Source organism: Netta rufina (assembly GCF_964035555.1).
Source record: "Netta rufina genome assembly, chromosome: 16".
Lineage (NCBI taxonomy): Eukaryota > Metazoa > Chordata > Aves > Anseriformes > Anatidae > Netta > Netta rufina.
In genome coordinates this window covers 16,282,861-16,298,149 of record NC_140140.1, presented here as the reverse complement: position 1 = coordinate 16,298,149, position 15,289 = coordinate 16,282,861, and the positions used below count along the sequence as shown (strand labels likewise).

General features: G+C 52.5%; 1 protein-coding gene across 1 annotated transcript; it reads right to left on the bottom strand.

Moving 5' to 3' along the window:
* Positions 1-2,013: 2,013 nt before the first annotated feature.
* On the bottom strand, positions 2,014-15,286 carry TTI1 (TELO2 interacting protein 1). Its single transcript, XM_084296933.1, has 7 exons — positions 12,875-15,286; positions 12,260-12,448; positions 11,287-11,435; positions 10,293-10,433; positions 8,650-8,854; positions 7,824-7,911; positions 2,014-3,530 (listed from the first exon to the last, which is right to left on the bottom strand). The coding sequence occupies exons 1-7, from the start codon at positions 15,183-15,185 to the stop codon at positions 3,296-3,298; spliced, it is 3,318 nt and encodes a 1,105-aa protein (XP_084153059.1). The 5' UTR covers positions 15,186-15,286; the 3' UTR covers positions 2,014-3,295.
* Positions 15,287-15,289: the final 3 nt, after the last annotated feature.

Genomic DNA, 15,289 nt, shown 5'->3' with positions numbered 1-15,289 from the left:
TGCCTGTAATAAAGCAGGGGTGATAACGAAGCTGGGAAGAGCTGTGACAGGCGGCCGTGTGGCGGAGCGGGCCGGCCCCTCTCCCTGCCGGCCTGCAGGATGGCCGGGATGCCTGGGGATGGCAGCGCCGGGGGTCTCAGCACCGTCACTTGTGCCAGAGGCTGGCTGGCAGGATGGGACATGGCTGGGGCGTGGCCGGGCACCATGGCACACAGTGTGGTGACCCAGCACCCCGACCCGCTCAACAGCATGGAGCCCAGGCCCCACCGCGTGCCCCCTGCCTCTGGGGGTGACCCCCTGTGTCTGGCCATGGGGTTGGGGGGCAGCAGCGGTGAGCCCAGCCCGGCCCCCCCAGCTCGGTGGGCTCTCTGTGTGCGTACCCAGCCCAGGAACCGGGCGGCTGCTTTGCTGGACCAGCAGGAAGCCCAGGCTGAAATGACAGCCCGAGGGCCCCTTCCTGATTGATGCAGCCGCTTCCAGTTGTTCCCCTGCCACCAGCTCTGCCACATGGGGAAGTTTGTAATTAGAACTTCGCTCGTTCCTCTCCCGTTGCTGCAGCCCTCCTGCCGGTTGTGCCATCCTGCCGAGAAAAGGCAGCCGCTGCCTCCCTCACCCAGCCCACGGTCGGGGAGGGATGTCGGGGTGGTGGCACCCCGGGATCGGGGGCTGGTGGCCCGGTCCCTCTGGTAGCCTTGAGCAGTGGTTCCCCACCGGGCGAGGAGCTCGGGGATGGCTGCAGGGCCGGGGCCTGCCTTGGGGGGGGGCTCAGAGCACCACAGGAGGTGTGGTGGCTTCCCGAGGAGCAGGAACACCTCCTGGGACGCTGTGTGTAGAAGCTGTGGTGCCACTGCCCCTGTGCTCCTGCAGTCATCTGTGCTGGGTTCTGAGCAGCAGCGGTGCTGTGGGACTGTTCCCTGCATCAGCCCTCCCCTGGCGTCCCCTCCATGGGTGCTTGTCCCTTAGCCGGGTCCCTCCAGCACCTCGCGGTGGGCCTGGTGGGGAGCCTCGGCGATGCTCCAGGTCACTCATGTGAGGGAAACGGCAGGATCCGAAGGTGCAGATATCCAGGAATGGGAACTAGCATGCTTGTGGCCGCAGGGGAATGCGGAGCAGCTGGTGTGAGGCCCGGGCTTTTATGCTACAAAAAAGCTAGAAGAAAGGGTACTGGTTTTTCTTTTCAGCTTGCCTTGTGTCTCAGCTGAGGTGACTCCAGCAAGGCTGGGGTACTTCTGCTTCCCAGAGGTGACAAATCCAAATGTGGCCGAGCATGTGCTGATGGATCATTCATCTGCAGCCTGAGACGAGCTGGTGAAGGCCGGTAATGGGCAGGGTGCTCCTCACCGGGCTGGCTGGGGGCTGCTATCAGGCTGCAGAATGGCACGGGTTTCCCACAGCAATGTTTAACTTGTACCTCTCTGGCAAGAGGCACAGCCCGTGACAAGCCCGTGACAGCCCCATACTGCTGGCTACAGCGAGGGCAGGGAGAAGCAGTGGGTGGAGAGACCGAACAGATGGCTCGGGCAGGAGCAGCGAGTGCCATCGCTGTGCTGCTGATTCGTCTGATGCCGGTCTGATGCAACGCCTGCACCTGACAGAGGAATTTTATAAAGTGCTACAACGATCTAGAAATTTCTGCAGCAACCCCGGGAGTGCTTCGGAGACCAAAGGTAATATTTCACCTGCCTGCTTCTCCCATCTTCCCGTCAGATCAGCTCTGAGTGGCTCCTACAAAATGCAGCCCAATGTTAAGCGCTGAATATCCATTTTAAAAAGCATAAGGGGTGAAAGCTGAACCGCAGCCTTGTCCTACTTGGAACGAAGCCACCAGGCTGTCTTCCTGGGAAAAAAAACCAGGAATAAAGCCTAAGTAACAGGAAGATGAGGGGAAGCCATCTCCAATGAGGGGTGTGCACAGGCATCAGCAGCAGTCCCCTCGCTCCCAAGAGCTGAGATGCCTTCTGGATGCTCACCTGGGATGCCCAACAGAAACACACAAAGCCTGTTCCCTTTAACAATCAGTTTATTGCACTGTTTTTATTCAATTTAATTTCTTTTTATATTTCTCAGCTTGCTTCCAAATTCATTGTAAAGATCTGTCCTTTCACTTCACTAGCATAAAACTTCCACAAGCATCTGTCTGAAAGGAGCCAGTTGTCCCCGGGTGAGGCTGACGAATCCAGCGCACGGCGTGGTCTGAGAGCAAACAAAGCACTTGCAGACAGCCTCGTGGGAAGGAGCCCCAAGGACGTGGGGCTGGGGGGTGCCCCAGTGCAGCTTCCAGGTGAGCGAGCGGTGAGGCTGTGCTGTGGTTCTGAAGTCTTGGCAGGGGCAAAGCAGGACTTGCAGATTCATCTGCTCCCCCACTGGCTGCACAGCACCAAGGTGCTCACACCAAGTGTCGCCATCTGACCTGGTAGGCACCCGCCAGGGAAGCTGTCCTGGGGCAGGGGCAGACACTTCATCTAGTCCTTGGGGCGGGTGTTAAAAATCTGGCAGGTCTGAGAAACAGCCTGCACAGAATAGCTGCAATCTGGGCTTATTCCCAGATTCTTAAATCACTTAAATAACTAAACCAAGGCTGGCTGTTTTCTTAAAAACACTCTCACAGCTCAACAGTGAGAATGAAGTGGCACAATCCATTTGGCCAGTTTTTGCAAACTGTAAGGGAAGAGCCTTGGTATTTCTATGGGGATATGGGGATGCCATTCTTGCCAGCAATACTGGTGAGGAATTACTGGAAATGCATTTAACTCTTGTTTTTAGCATCAGTTAGTATCAGACAAAGATTTCTGATGTACCCAAAACTAATGCCTCTCCTGGAAGGTTAAGGCCAGAGAAGAACTTTCATTTCAGGCTGGGAGATGACTTTCCAGGTGTGAACTGGACAGAGCACTGCAGTTGTGTGGGGAGTCACAAGTGTGCGTGTCAGGTGCTGAAAGGGCATCACCCAACAAGCAAGTGCTGGGAAGGAATTTCTGGAAAAACGCTTTGTATGGAAGAAACAAATGTGCTGTGACCCTTGGATTTCCTCCAACACCATGTGCAGAGAAGTACAAGCCTGAAGGAACCAGGGTAAGGGTAAGGTACCCACCTCATTTTCATACACTTAAAAAACAAACAAACAAAAAAAAACAAAAAACAAAAAACTTTTGCCCATGGGCAAGGTGTCTCAGCCAGTACCCCAGCCCATGCGATGTTTTTCCCTGGAATTAATCAGGGCCTAGGTGTCAGGATTTCTGTAAGTGAGAACTATCCTGGTGGTTCTCTTTCCTCTGCCAGCTGCTGTGCGGGTCTGTCAAGCAGGAGATGCCTCTTGTGTGCCAGCCTGCAGCACTCTGCTCTCCTGTTGCTGCAGCTTCTCCAGCAGGAGCAGGACATTGTCAGTGAACTCATTCCGCGGCCTCCCCATCCCACGAAGCTTCACAGGCTGCAAGCTGGCGTGGGGAGGCTCGTACAGCTGAGGGCAGCAGACCTCGTTCAGGAGGAGCCAGGTGCTGTCAGGGTCCACGTGCATTAAGTGGAGGAAAACACTTCAGAAAACAAGGGGAAGAAAGGAAAGAGTAAGGAGAAGGCCTTTTGATTTGCGCCCAAGAGGGTCATTATAGGCAGCTACGGAAAGCTTTGGCATTGTCTGCAGCCTCTGACAATTGATAGATTTGGAGGCTCATTAGACAGAGTCATTAAGATGGTTCCTGTGCCCAAGAGACAGCTCAGTGGTTTCAATCCACCACTGAGTGACAGGAAATAGTTCTTATGCTGCACAGCACATTATTGGCCTCAGTACAAAGCTGGTGAATAACTGACCCGGGCTTTGGTCTCAGCATCACATGAGGGGGTGCTAAACTCAGAGGGTCACATCTTCTGTGGGTGAAACTTGTGCTTGCAGAGCCTGCCTGTCATTTCCAGAGGAATACAACCTGAACGTGCTCCAACGTGATCGCTGTGTTTGGCAACAGCACAAAATGCCTTCTTTGTGGTGCACAGCCAGGCCCAGGTGAGCTGAAGGGTCTCTCTATTCCCCTAGCTCTCTGATACTGCACCTACGCTGCCTGGGCAGGGGGAACAGGTCTGCCCCAAGTGCCAGCCTCCCAGGGCTGCCAGGCTGAGCAGGAGCATGGGCAGCCTTGCCAGGGCAGGCTCTGGAGCTGCCACCTTCTGAGAGCCCTGTGCTGCTCTCCAAGCCTCGGCAGCTGCCAGCACTCTCCTGGTGCTCATTTGGCCGTGGAAGTGGGAGCAGCAGGTCCCTGGTGGTGTCCCCTGGCTTGTGATGGGCACAGGGCTCAGCCTCGCTCCTTATGGCTGGGGATAGTCCTGGGCAAGACAGATGAATGGGAAGTGAATGGGGAATGGCATTCAGCTGGCGTTGGCTTTTCCAGCACATACACAGCTTTAACTCTTACGTTCACAGCGGAAACGCCCTGGTCTTCAGCCTCGTCTCAGTCTGGAGAGAGCAACCCTCGCGAGGTTAGCTGGTCCCTGGAGAACCCCACGGCCCCTCGTGCCCGTAACGGCCTGAGGTGTGTGATTATCTCCCGCTAACCCGGAGAGCTATGCAGCTTAAAGAGCAACTTGACTTTAACATTTCCAAACTAACTCTTGGACAGTTCCTAAGCAACCTGTTTCCATGGCAAAGAAACCTGGGGTTAATCCAGGTTTGTTTTCTGTTTTGGCTTTTTTTTTTTTTTTTTTTTACTTAAATATAATTTTATTGAGTTTTGCCTTGTGCAGGTGGCTGTTTTAGTGTACCTCAGCCCAGCTTGCAAATGACAGCTGTCAATAAGTATCCAATAAGCTACACAGTCAAACCAAAAGAGGTCTAATGCTGTGTAATCAAATTTGGTATCTAAAAAGATCCCAAAATAGCTCATATTTGTTCCAGTTGTGCTAAACAACTTGTTCTACTGGCACAAAGCAGAGTTAGGCTATTCTGGTGCCTTGTATTTTCCCAAGCTCTAAGTAAAGCCACGGCACAGTGTGAACAGGCTGGCAAAAGGACAACTCTTTCTGGCTTTTGCAGCTATGTTGGATATTTAACTAAATACAGCTCACCACAGACTTCAGTAAGAAGCGGAGAAATTATTTCTGCATCCTAGAAAAAAACATTCCTATCCAGAACGCTGACTGAAAGGTCAAATGGTAAACTTCACAGACTGTAAACATTTATTGAAAAGGAGTGTAAATTTCAAAACAGTCACTTCAAACTGGAAAAAACGTAGAGCTATTTGTAAAGTGTTGACATAGGCCAATGACAATTTCTTAATCTCTTTTCCTTCAAAGTTTTTTTTTCTTCCCCCAAAGTGAGAAGCTTGTCAGAGATGTTGCCACTTAATAAATTGATCAGAAGCTCAGTTTTACACAATGTGACTTCCAGTTAACACCATTTCTGTAACTTTGTTCCCAGGCTGTGTCCCTACAACACAGCCCCTTAGCTGCTCAAGTGTTTCTGGTCACTTTACCCAGGGGTATATTGGTTTATTTTCAATAAAAGCAAAGATGTATTTAGTGTTCCCTGGCATTCCCAAACTCCTCATTTTTATTTTTATTTTTTAAATTTAAACAATATTTTGGTAATATTTCTCTTCTGGAATACTACCAGCAGTCACAGTAAAGCCTACTGTCCCATCCCATTTTCTCTTTCTCAGAGATGCTGGGGTTCATTTTTTTTCCCAGCATCTATTTTTGCCTCTTGAGTATTGCACAAAGCTGCATTTACCAAATTCACTTATTCCCACTGCTTCATCTAATAAAACTACAGGATCCCATAAATGGGATTAAATAGCCTCCCTGGAGCACGAGAACATTCCTGGAAGACAGACAACCCCCCCACACCCTGTGCTTTTTTTTTTTTGTGACACAAGCACCTTGGCCCAAAATTCCTGCTCGGTCCTTTGCATACCTCCACTTTAAAATCAAAGTCAATGCAGGGAGTTACTGCAGCTATAACTGACTTTGTAAGAGCCAACCTTCCTCCTGGCAGGTCACAACTCGTGAGTTGTGTAAGAATCCAAAAAGGTGAGCAAAGGCCACTCAGTATAAATCAATATGGCAAGCTGATTCCAAGCATCCTTTTACTTTGTGTGATTTCTGTAGTGATAAAGCTGAGTTATGTGATGTACGTTGGCACTCAGGCTGTGGCTAAGATTAGTTCTGTTCTATCTGCTTTTAGAAGCATTTAAAATGCAGAAAATTTCATGTAGCAGGCTGATAATTTGCCCTTGTCTCAATGCAAAGGGCCCTACATGTGACAGTTGAAGTCAGTTTGCAGGATTACTTTCAGACACATGGAGAGCAAAGAAAAGGACTGGAGCTCACAGGAACCTGGAGGTTAAGCAGCCTAAGAAAGGAAGCCGAAGCATGGCTGAGAAGTGATTCTTATCCTGCTGCTAGTTGACTGTTACAGTGCAAACTAATTTTGACTTTTCCAAACTGAAACCTCCTATCAGTCATGCACACTGTAGGTAAAAGTGACTGCAACATGTTTAATGCTGATCCAGCCTGGCTCCAAGACCAGGGGTTAGATAGGACTAAAAAAATAACAAATAATAATAAAAAAGGGTGTCAAGGACTGCAGGGAAATTGTAAAAACTGCAATTGTTACCATATGCATGGTTAATATCAGGCCAGACATGATGCATGCATGTGTCTGGCCAACAAAGATAATTAATCACACAAGACCCTGTTCCATTCAGTAAAATATGTCATGTATGGTGCATCAAAGGCATGGGGGGGAGCAATGTAACATGGCATTTTTCTCTTAAAAACATATATATATATATCAGAAACCTGTCTTTGCTGACAGCTTTGCTCCCCTTTCTCCAACAGCAGTGAGCTTGCTTCATAACACTCCTTCTAACAACCCTACTGCATCGCAGGGCCAATTCCGTATTCACTCCCCACCCCTGTCGTGTGGGGGGTGGAAATTACACAGCTCTTCAGCCTGCTTTGTTAATGATTTAAAAGCTTAAGTTTCCAAATAGATAAATCCCGGTGTTCTGTTTCCCACGCCAGCATTGCTTACACAGATGCACGTTATATTCTATCAAGGGTATGCAAGCCTACAGCAAAGAACCCCTTTGCAGAACAAACGCTGCTGAAGCCTGCAGCGATGCAATAAAAGCCACTAAGGTAAAAATAAACCGACTCTCACCAACTCAGGAATACAAACAAAGGTACAGCTACAGCTTCTGAGAGCTCCCTCTGTCTAAGCTGCTGCCCAGCCACACAAAAGCTCCTCACACCTCGCACACCCCTGGGAGGCCTGCACTCAGGTGAAAAGGAGCTGACAGCTTTTCTCTTTTTAACATTCTGCCCTCTGAAATCCGCAGTGCCTGCTGAACCTGCTCACAGCTGGCTGCCTCTCCCATTAGAGAGGGACAGTGGGCCACAGAGAGAGAGTGGCTCTTCCTTGTCCTTCAGCAGAAACGGAGATGCGTGGCTTTCCTGTTCATTTTCTGCATTCTGTAACTGGACTCATTTTGTCTGGTGAAATGTCTGCCCTTGTTTCCAGGTGACAACGTATGGCAGCAGCGATCTCTTATCCTGACAGCAGGAACATGTTGAGCAGGATTTCGAACACCAACTAGTCAAGTATGTCTGTCAACACCTCACAGGGCAAACGCATGCTCACCTGAACTGTTTATGCTCTTTTAACCTCTCGCAGCCTTCTCAGAGCAAGGGCTAACCTCTATGAGAGACCCTGTTCTACAGGACACAGATGTGCTGGAGGAAGGAATGAGAAAGGGGCAAAAGGAAAGGGGTTATCTTTCTCCCCCTCTTCCCACAGTACTTGTACACCAGATAGACCTGCATTTAAAAGACATTACCTCTGGGCAGCTTCTTGCAGCTTCATGGGTTGCTTGGCGCTGAGGTAAATCAGGCAAGCATCTGCCACTTTATTCAGGTCGCTCTCACCTGCAGACGGAACAGAAAAGAAGGGTAGGAGGTAACCTACTCAGCTGCTGCCACCTAATTGAATCTGCTCTAAATTGGCAGCAAGTGGCTTCTGAGCCTTTGAACTGCCTGACCCAGAGCTCTACTGATCTCCCCTCTGGAAAACCTTGCAGTAGAGCTAGGAAAGCAATCAAGGGCCTTGAGACAGGAAAACAGCAACTAGCCAGCAAACCCTCTTCCTCATCAAAGTCAGCTCCAGAAATTTAACCTAGAAGAATTTCAGAGAGTTTCATTCCATAGAAGAGCAGGACGTGCTGCATGTAAAAGGTCATCCAGAGAGATGCTCCAGCATGGAACCAGGCAGCTTAGCCAGCAGTCTCATCTGGTTTCCAGTTCTTTCATTAATTACGAACAAAGCATGACCCAACGGGTCTGGCTGCAGCAACTCGAGCACTCGACTTTGTACCCACTTCTCATGCACAAATGAGATGAGCAGTCAGGTTCTGCACGGTACTGGGAAGCTCTCTCCCTCTTTGTGTCTTGGGGAGTAAGGAGTGAGTTGCCTCTCTTTACCGAGCTCTGAGAGAGGACAGATTAAGGCTGAGCAGGGCCTGAGTGGGATGAGGCTGGAGATCTGGAAACCAGTCCCATGGGGCAGCAGCAGGATGAGAAAGCAGGACAGGCCTGGTCAGCCAAGATGAAGAGAGAAGTCACGTTGGGCAGAGATCTCGTACAGCCTGCACTTCCCCTGGTACTCACCCATGTCCAGCTTCTCGCACAGAGACCCCAGTCCCTGCAACACAGCCAGCTGTAACTTGAAGGCAAGCGTGTGGCTGTACACAGGCCCGGCTCTGGCACTTGCTGGGGCCTGGCTGAGGAGGGAACTGGTCAGCTTAGGCAGGACGTCTTTGGAGAATCTCTGTCTCAAGAAGTCCCCACACTTTTGAGCCAGGGTACACAGCACCTGGGGGAGAAACATCAGTTACTGGAGGATGTGTGCCTACAGGTCTGTGAGCAGGCTCCTCGAGAATATTGTTCTCAGCAACACCGGGGGATAAAGCAGCTCCTTTGATAATTTCTTACAGTTGAAAGCAATGTGATCTCACTGCCTCCACTTCCCACAGGAAGCAGAAGGCAAATGCTTGATGGCGAGGCTGACCGAGCTGCTCCTTGCTCTTCTGTTTCACGTTGTTAACCCCCTGGGACTGCCTTTCTTTCCTCAGCATGGTAAAAGTCCGACTGACTCGTGAAGGCCTATTTAGAACTGCTGAAGGAGCCTGATGGAAGATGCTATTAACATATAAATCACCTGTGTGGTGGCAACAGCCCATCAGTACCATGCCGTGTAACAGGAAGGCCAATACACTGCAGCATGGGGCACCCAGCACTATTGGTGTGCACCCAGGATAAAATCCAAACAGGCCTAGAGAATGGCCTTAAACGGGTATGAAAATGAAGGGGGGAATCTACAGGGCTCACCCAAGTGGCCAGAACATGGCTCTCCCTTGGAATTTCACTGAAGTTCCACTACGTGGTCTTAGTGGGCTGGACTGAGCACTGGTTATGTTGTGTTTGGCTTACACTGACACTAAATTTACTGTCCTCAGATGTAGAAAGGTAACACTCACATGGGACTTCTCACAACAAAACCCAAATGCAATGTTAACTGTAATTATCCTTTGAACTTTCCAGTACTTAGTTTTTAATGCAGTGATCTCGTCCTTTTTAGAGCAGGCACACTGAAATTCTAGTGCCTGGCTTCTTGAATTTGGGGAATCAAAACTTTCCTTTTATTCACACTGAAGGATTTGAAAATGAATTTCATTCTGCACAGCACAGGAAGCCCTGTGAAACTCTGGGGCTGTCAACCTTGGGCATCACGTTTTATTGGTTAACTTGTGATTCAGGACGAGAATGCTGTCAGAAGACATGGCCAGGAACTCTTTTAAAGTGCTATTATGAGGCTAAGTCTTTGCTTAACCTCTCCCCTCTCCTGCCAATGCCTCAATTGCTAAATGTTCCCCTCTCTTCAGTCTAAGCCTTCCAAAGGGGGTTACTGAGACTGCAGCTCCAGCAAGGGCAAGCTGTACTACGCACTGCCGCTGACAGTCAGCTGCTTAGGTGGCAAAAGAACCACTTTGCTCTTCCCTGCAGTAACTACGAACACTGCTGTTTCCCCCAGGAACAGTGTCAAGGTTTTATCTGTGGACACGCTGTGGCTAAGAGCGGTACAAGCCCACCCAGTGCAGGGTGGCGACCCTGTGATCCGAACAACACACACACAAAAAAAAAAAAAAACACTCCCCAAACTCAGCGCTCCTCTCACTGGCCACCGCAGTGCCTGAGCTGCTTGCCTTCGAAGCAGCAGCTTGAAGGCTGCTGGCAAAGACTCACTGCTGTACCTTGAAGGCTCTCAGCACTGCCAGAGGGTCGTCGCTGATCAGCCGGGTGACGAGAGCTGGCCAGACACGATGAGCCATGGGAAGCAGATGGTTTCTGTGAGGATGCAGCACGGTTACACAGAGCTCCAGCACGTCCAGGACCTGCGTACGAGGGGCAGAGGACAGACTTTCAGAGTGCTGCAGTGCCAGCAGCAGGCGTTCATGTGGGGGCCCAGCATCACAGCAGGGAGCAAGGAAAAAGAAGGGATCTGATCCAAGAGGGTCCAGTTTCACCTCAGCATGAGCCGGGATAACTGAACAGAGCACGGAGCTCTGAAAGCACCGAGCAGCCCAGGGACATAACTCGGCTGTGCTATGGGGCCAGGCAGGAACCAGGACACAATTTCCAGGCAGGCTCTGCAGGCTGGGCTGTGCACTAGGACCCTACTGTTCCTGTTGCACAGCAGCAAGATCACCTTGTAGGACTGGGGCTGCTGCACTGAGAATCTGGGTTATGCCTCACTGCTGCATTTTCTGTCTTGCTTTGCAGTTTAAAAGGAGGACACCTTCAAAAGATTTTCATAATTTGAAAAAAAAAAAAAAAAAAAAAAAAAAAAAGAGACAGGCTTTTAGCCATGCTTATCATAACCCCAGCACTTCTCAAACGTTCGTTAGTCTGTGCACTACAGTCTGAGTGAGGAAGGAGGACGGGAGGAAGATGCCTCTCCTTCCTTCACCTCAGGCTGAGGCACGAGACCCGATGGTTGTGTGTGCCAAGGAAAGGTGCCCGCCGTGAAGCCACCCTCAGGATCAGCCTGGCTGCCGTTCCTGACGCTGCCTGCAGGAAGCTGCCTCCCTTCTTCCTGCCAACACTTGGCGGGGCTGTCCTGGTCAGGCATATGGCAGCACTGCCCTCGCTGCAGCAGGAGGCCCGACGCGCACCATGTACACGTTGAGGAGCCACCAGCCCCCCCCACGGGCACCACCTGTCCCCTCAAAGCCGGCGGTTACTCACCTTCAGCCGCACACGGAGGCTCCTGTCAGACAGCAAGTGGATGCACCTTCCCATCACGTCTTTGGCCAGCTGAGCGTGGCTGGGCAGAGGAGTTTCTCCTTCTGTGTCAGAGTTGCTTGGCTCAAGTTTAGCAACAGGGGGAACCTCATCTGGAAGACAAAACTGTTACTGAAGCCATGAAAAGGACTTGGAGATTCTGGGAGATCACAACACGCACACAAAACAGCCCTGCAAATTCCCAGTTGAGACCTTTGGCATTTTTGAGCATGCTTAGATATAAATAGATATGCCTGAGCTCTGTGAGTTCAGTGGCAGATTCAGATTGTGGGACTGAGGAAGTTTTGCTTTCTTTACTGGACAATGCAATTGGTGTGACATTTGCAGTCTCTCTTCACCCCAGAGTTCTTTATCTCCCATTGATTTTTACTGAAAATGAAAAGCCAGGATATTTAGAGATGAGGTATTTAAAGGTCAGGATTTCGGCACAGCCCAGTAAAGGCTAAAAAGTTCCCTGTATGAATGCCTGCAGGGCCTTTCAAGGCAAGGTGGGAAGGAAGCAGCAGTGTTATTAGCCAGGAGAAAATGGTACAGAGATTCCCAAGAGAGGCTGGGGAAGATGCAGTAGGAGTCTGGAAAGAGGCAAGTTTGGGTCCTGAACCCCACGTGCCTCTTGAGGGAGAAAATACCCAATGGTTTTGTGTCTTAGAGCTAGACCAAGCCTCAATCTGCAAACATTTTACTTTTTTTTTTTTTCCTTCTTTTTTTCTTTTTTTTTTTGCCCCCAAGCACAGAACAAAGCAAGACCACCAAGCAGCACCTCACATGAGCTACAGTCAGCTCAAAGCAGATCTGAGACTAGTGTGAGCATGTCAGTCTTTCAACCCGGTTCTCCCCCAGCATCCGCCACAAGGAAGCCTCCCAGGTCACCGTCCTCTAAGCTGCAGACAGTCAGTCAGTCACGCACAGTACTGACCTGCCTCCTCATCACCAGAGTCAGAAAGGTTGCCCTCTGCAACCTGCTTCTGTCTGACATAGTCGAGGAAGAATTGCTCCACTTCTTGCCCTGTTATCGCCGCCTGCACCTGGCCCAAAGTCCCGCTCTGCCTCTCAGCAGCCTGCCTCCGCTGGGGCTCCTCGCTGCGGGACGGCCCGAACCACTTGACTGCAAAAGAGGAACTGAGATGTCACCGAGCATTCGCGGGCCCTTCCTGCAGGTCAGCAAGCTACCACGGGTTCCTTGGGAGAAGAACAACTGTTGAGCCTCGTGGCATTGAGCTACAGAGCAGGCACCAGCCGGCACATCACCGTGCCCTCCCTGATGGTGCACGCCTCGGACAGCCCTGAAGGATGCAGCCACACGCCCCGAGTGCTTCTACGGGGTGTTTCTGGGAGGAGCACACCCGTCCTGTCTGAGCCTACAGGCCACGTCCCTGCAGCTCTGCAGGCCACACAGAGACTGGCTGCGGAGAGCTGATGCTACTGGCAAGCTTTGCTTAAGCACTGGCCACAAGCAAGGCCAAGCTGTCATCCTGCTGTACCCTCTGCCACACCGACACTGAACGGTGCAAAGCAAGCATCGCTCGGGTACCTAGAGCTGCCACGAGTGAGTGGAGGACCCCGAGGAAGGTGGAAGCCTGGTGATTGTATGACTGATCTAGCGTCGACAGGACGTCTTGGATGACGTCTTCTACCAGCGGCAGCAAGCTGGCATCCGAGTGCCTCAGCATGGTGTCCAGCACCTGGGACGCGTGCGGCCGATGTGCCACGTGGCGCAAATTCAGGGAAATCCCGTTCACCAGGTAGTCAGAGTTCTCGTTAATCAAACACTGCACGGAGTCGTAACTGCAGGCCTCGCAGATGTCCACCAGCGTTCCCATCGCCGTCTCACTGATGAGCAGAGTTTTGTCTCCGGCCTTTTCCAGCACTGGGTAGAGAGCTGACAGCAGAAGCAACCGGAATTCTTTCCTGAGGACTGTGGCGAAGCAGCCGACCCCTTCCAGCTGGATGCAGATCTGCCAGATGTTGCTGTTCATGGTGCGGGTCGTTACACACGGGTCTGGGGGTGGCAGAACGCTGCCACACGCAGCCCCCGGGAGGGCAGCAAGTCCTGAGTGATTCACGGAGAGCTCCTGGCTGGCTTCTTCCGCATCAATGCTGGTGACTAAGTACCAGTTTGCCTGGTCTGTGTACTCATCAAGAACGGACGTTATGGCCCCTTTGATATCATCCACATCCAGTGGAACTTCCCTTTGCTGAAGTACATCCACCCCTACGCCAGCAGCTCCTGCAATCAGCTCGTTGAGGACCATTGCAGCCTGCTTTCGGTACAGGGCAGACTCGCTGTACAGCCCCAGGAAATGATCCACCAGCAAGTAGAGGTTTCCATAGTAGCCAAGAACACGGCAAACTTGTTGAAGGAGCTGGAAAACTTTTTCCTCTGTGAAGAAGCGGAAATATTTCTTCTGGCACCCGCCCTTCTGCACACCATGCTGCAAGGAGCCCTCGTACCCGCTGCCAGAGCCCCAGCGCCTGTCTTCCACTATCTTCACATCCGTCACGTCCAGCTCCAGAACTTGCATCAGTGCTTTGGACAGCCGGTGGAGGTGGGATGCGGAGTTGAGGACGATGTTAACCTTGGGGCCCAGCAGCTTCAGGTAGCCAAGCAATAAGCTCAGAGTGGCAAACTTGCCCGTGTCGTCCTGAGAGTTCATCAGGCGAGGCAGAGCTGTGGCGAGGGAATGGAGGTTCTCCGAGAGAACATCAGCAAGAGCCCTGTTGTGTGCTACCAGCTGCTGCTCCGCAATGTGCTGCAGAACCTCGTTACATCTGCTCTGGACTTCGCTGTTTTCGTCGTTAACCAGCCCAACCACGGCCTTTAGAAGATGAGTGAACGAGTCCACCAGCGACTGCCTGCAGTTCCTCACTAAGTGGTGGACGAGTTCCACCAGCTCCAGTCTCACTTTCCAGTGCGAGTGAACTGAAGAACGTTCAACAATTTTATGCAAGAGGAGAGAGAGTTTTTCTGCGGTATTTTTACTCCAGTCAGGTCCTCTATGGACCACCAGTTTTGATACTCCACTTTGTTCCCCTGACGGCTTCTCTTTATTCTCTGGGATCCTGGCTAGCTGCTCATCAGCCATGACCAAACCAACAACATGGTAGAACACTCTGAGGGCAGCCACGGTGGTTGCGTGCCCTTGTTTGATGTCTGCAGTAATAACTCGGGACAGCGCCAGAGACACGCCAGGCAGAAACGAAGCGAACATATCCCCACATTGCTGCTCCTCATCCTCACGGAGCCGCCTGTGCTGCTGACACTCGCACCGCAGGACGAGGGCCTGCAGGCACTTCAGCGCAGAGATCTTCAGCTGCCTCGCTCTCTCCCGCTCCGCCAGGCCCAGCAGCAGCGACACGGCGAAGCCCAGGAGGTGCAGGGCCTGCGGCCGGTACAGCGACAGGATAACGTCCCCGTCGGCCGAATGGATCAGGGCGTGCAGCGCCTCCACCACGGCCAGCTTCAGCTCCTCCGAGGCGGGTCCCGGTGCCGGTGCCGGTCCCGGTGCGGGTCCCGGTGCCGGGGGGGTGCCGAGGCAGGCGCAGAGCTCGGCCAGCAGCTCCCGCAGCAGCTCGGGGCCCCGCAGCCGGGTGGCTCCCAGCACGGCGGCCAGGCCCCGCGCCGCGCTCTGCACCAGCCGCTCCCGGCGGGGCCCCGGCGAGGCGAGGGCGAGGCGCAGCGGGTACAGGACGTACTCCTGCAGCTCCTGCAGCGCCGCCGCGCCCACCGCCGCCAGCCGGGCCCGCAGCAGCGCCACGTTCTCGGCCGTCTGAGCCTGGGTCAGCCGCACGCAGGCGGGCCGCAGGGCGCCGAAGGCCTCGCGGGGGGTGTCGAACACGGCCATGGCGGGGCCGGGAGCGGGGCCAGGCCCCGGGTCCAGGCCCAGGCCCAGGCCCAGGCCCGCGGGTGCCGCCGCCGCAGCCGCCCCGGGCCCCGCCGGGCGCCTCC

Excerpts from the sequence above, each read along its gene's own strand:
- TTI1 (XM_084296933.1), bottom strand. The coding sequence starts at position 15,185 with ATGGCCGTGTTCGACACCCCCCGCGAGGCCTTCGGCGCCCTGCGGCCC. Across the intron at positions 12,449-12,874 it reads CTCACTCGTGGCAGCTCTAG|TCAAGTGGTTCGGGCCGTCC; the intron begins GTACCCGAGCGA and ends CCTCTTTTGCAG. Across the intron at positions 10,434-11,286 it reads GCCTCCGTGTGCGGCTGAAG|GTCCTGGACGTGCTGGAGCT; the intron begins GTGAGTAACCGC and ends CCTCGTACGCAG.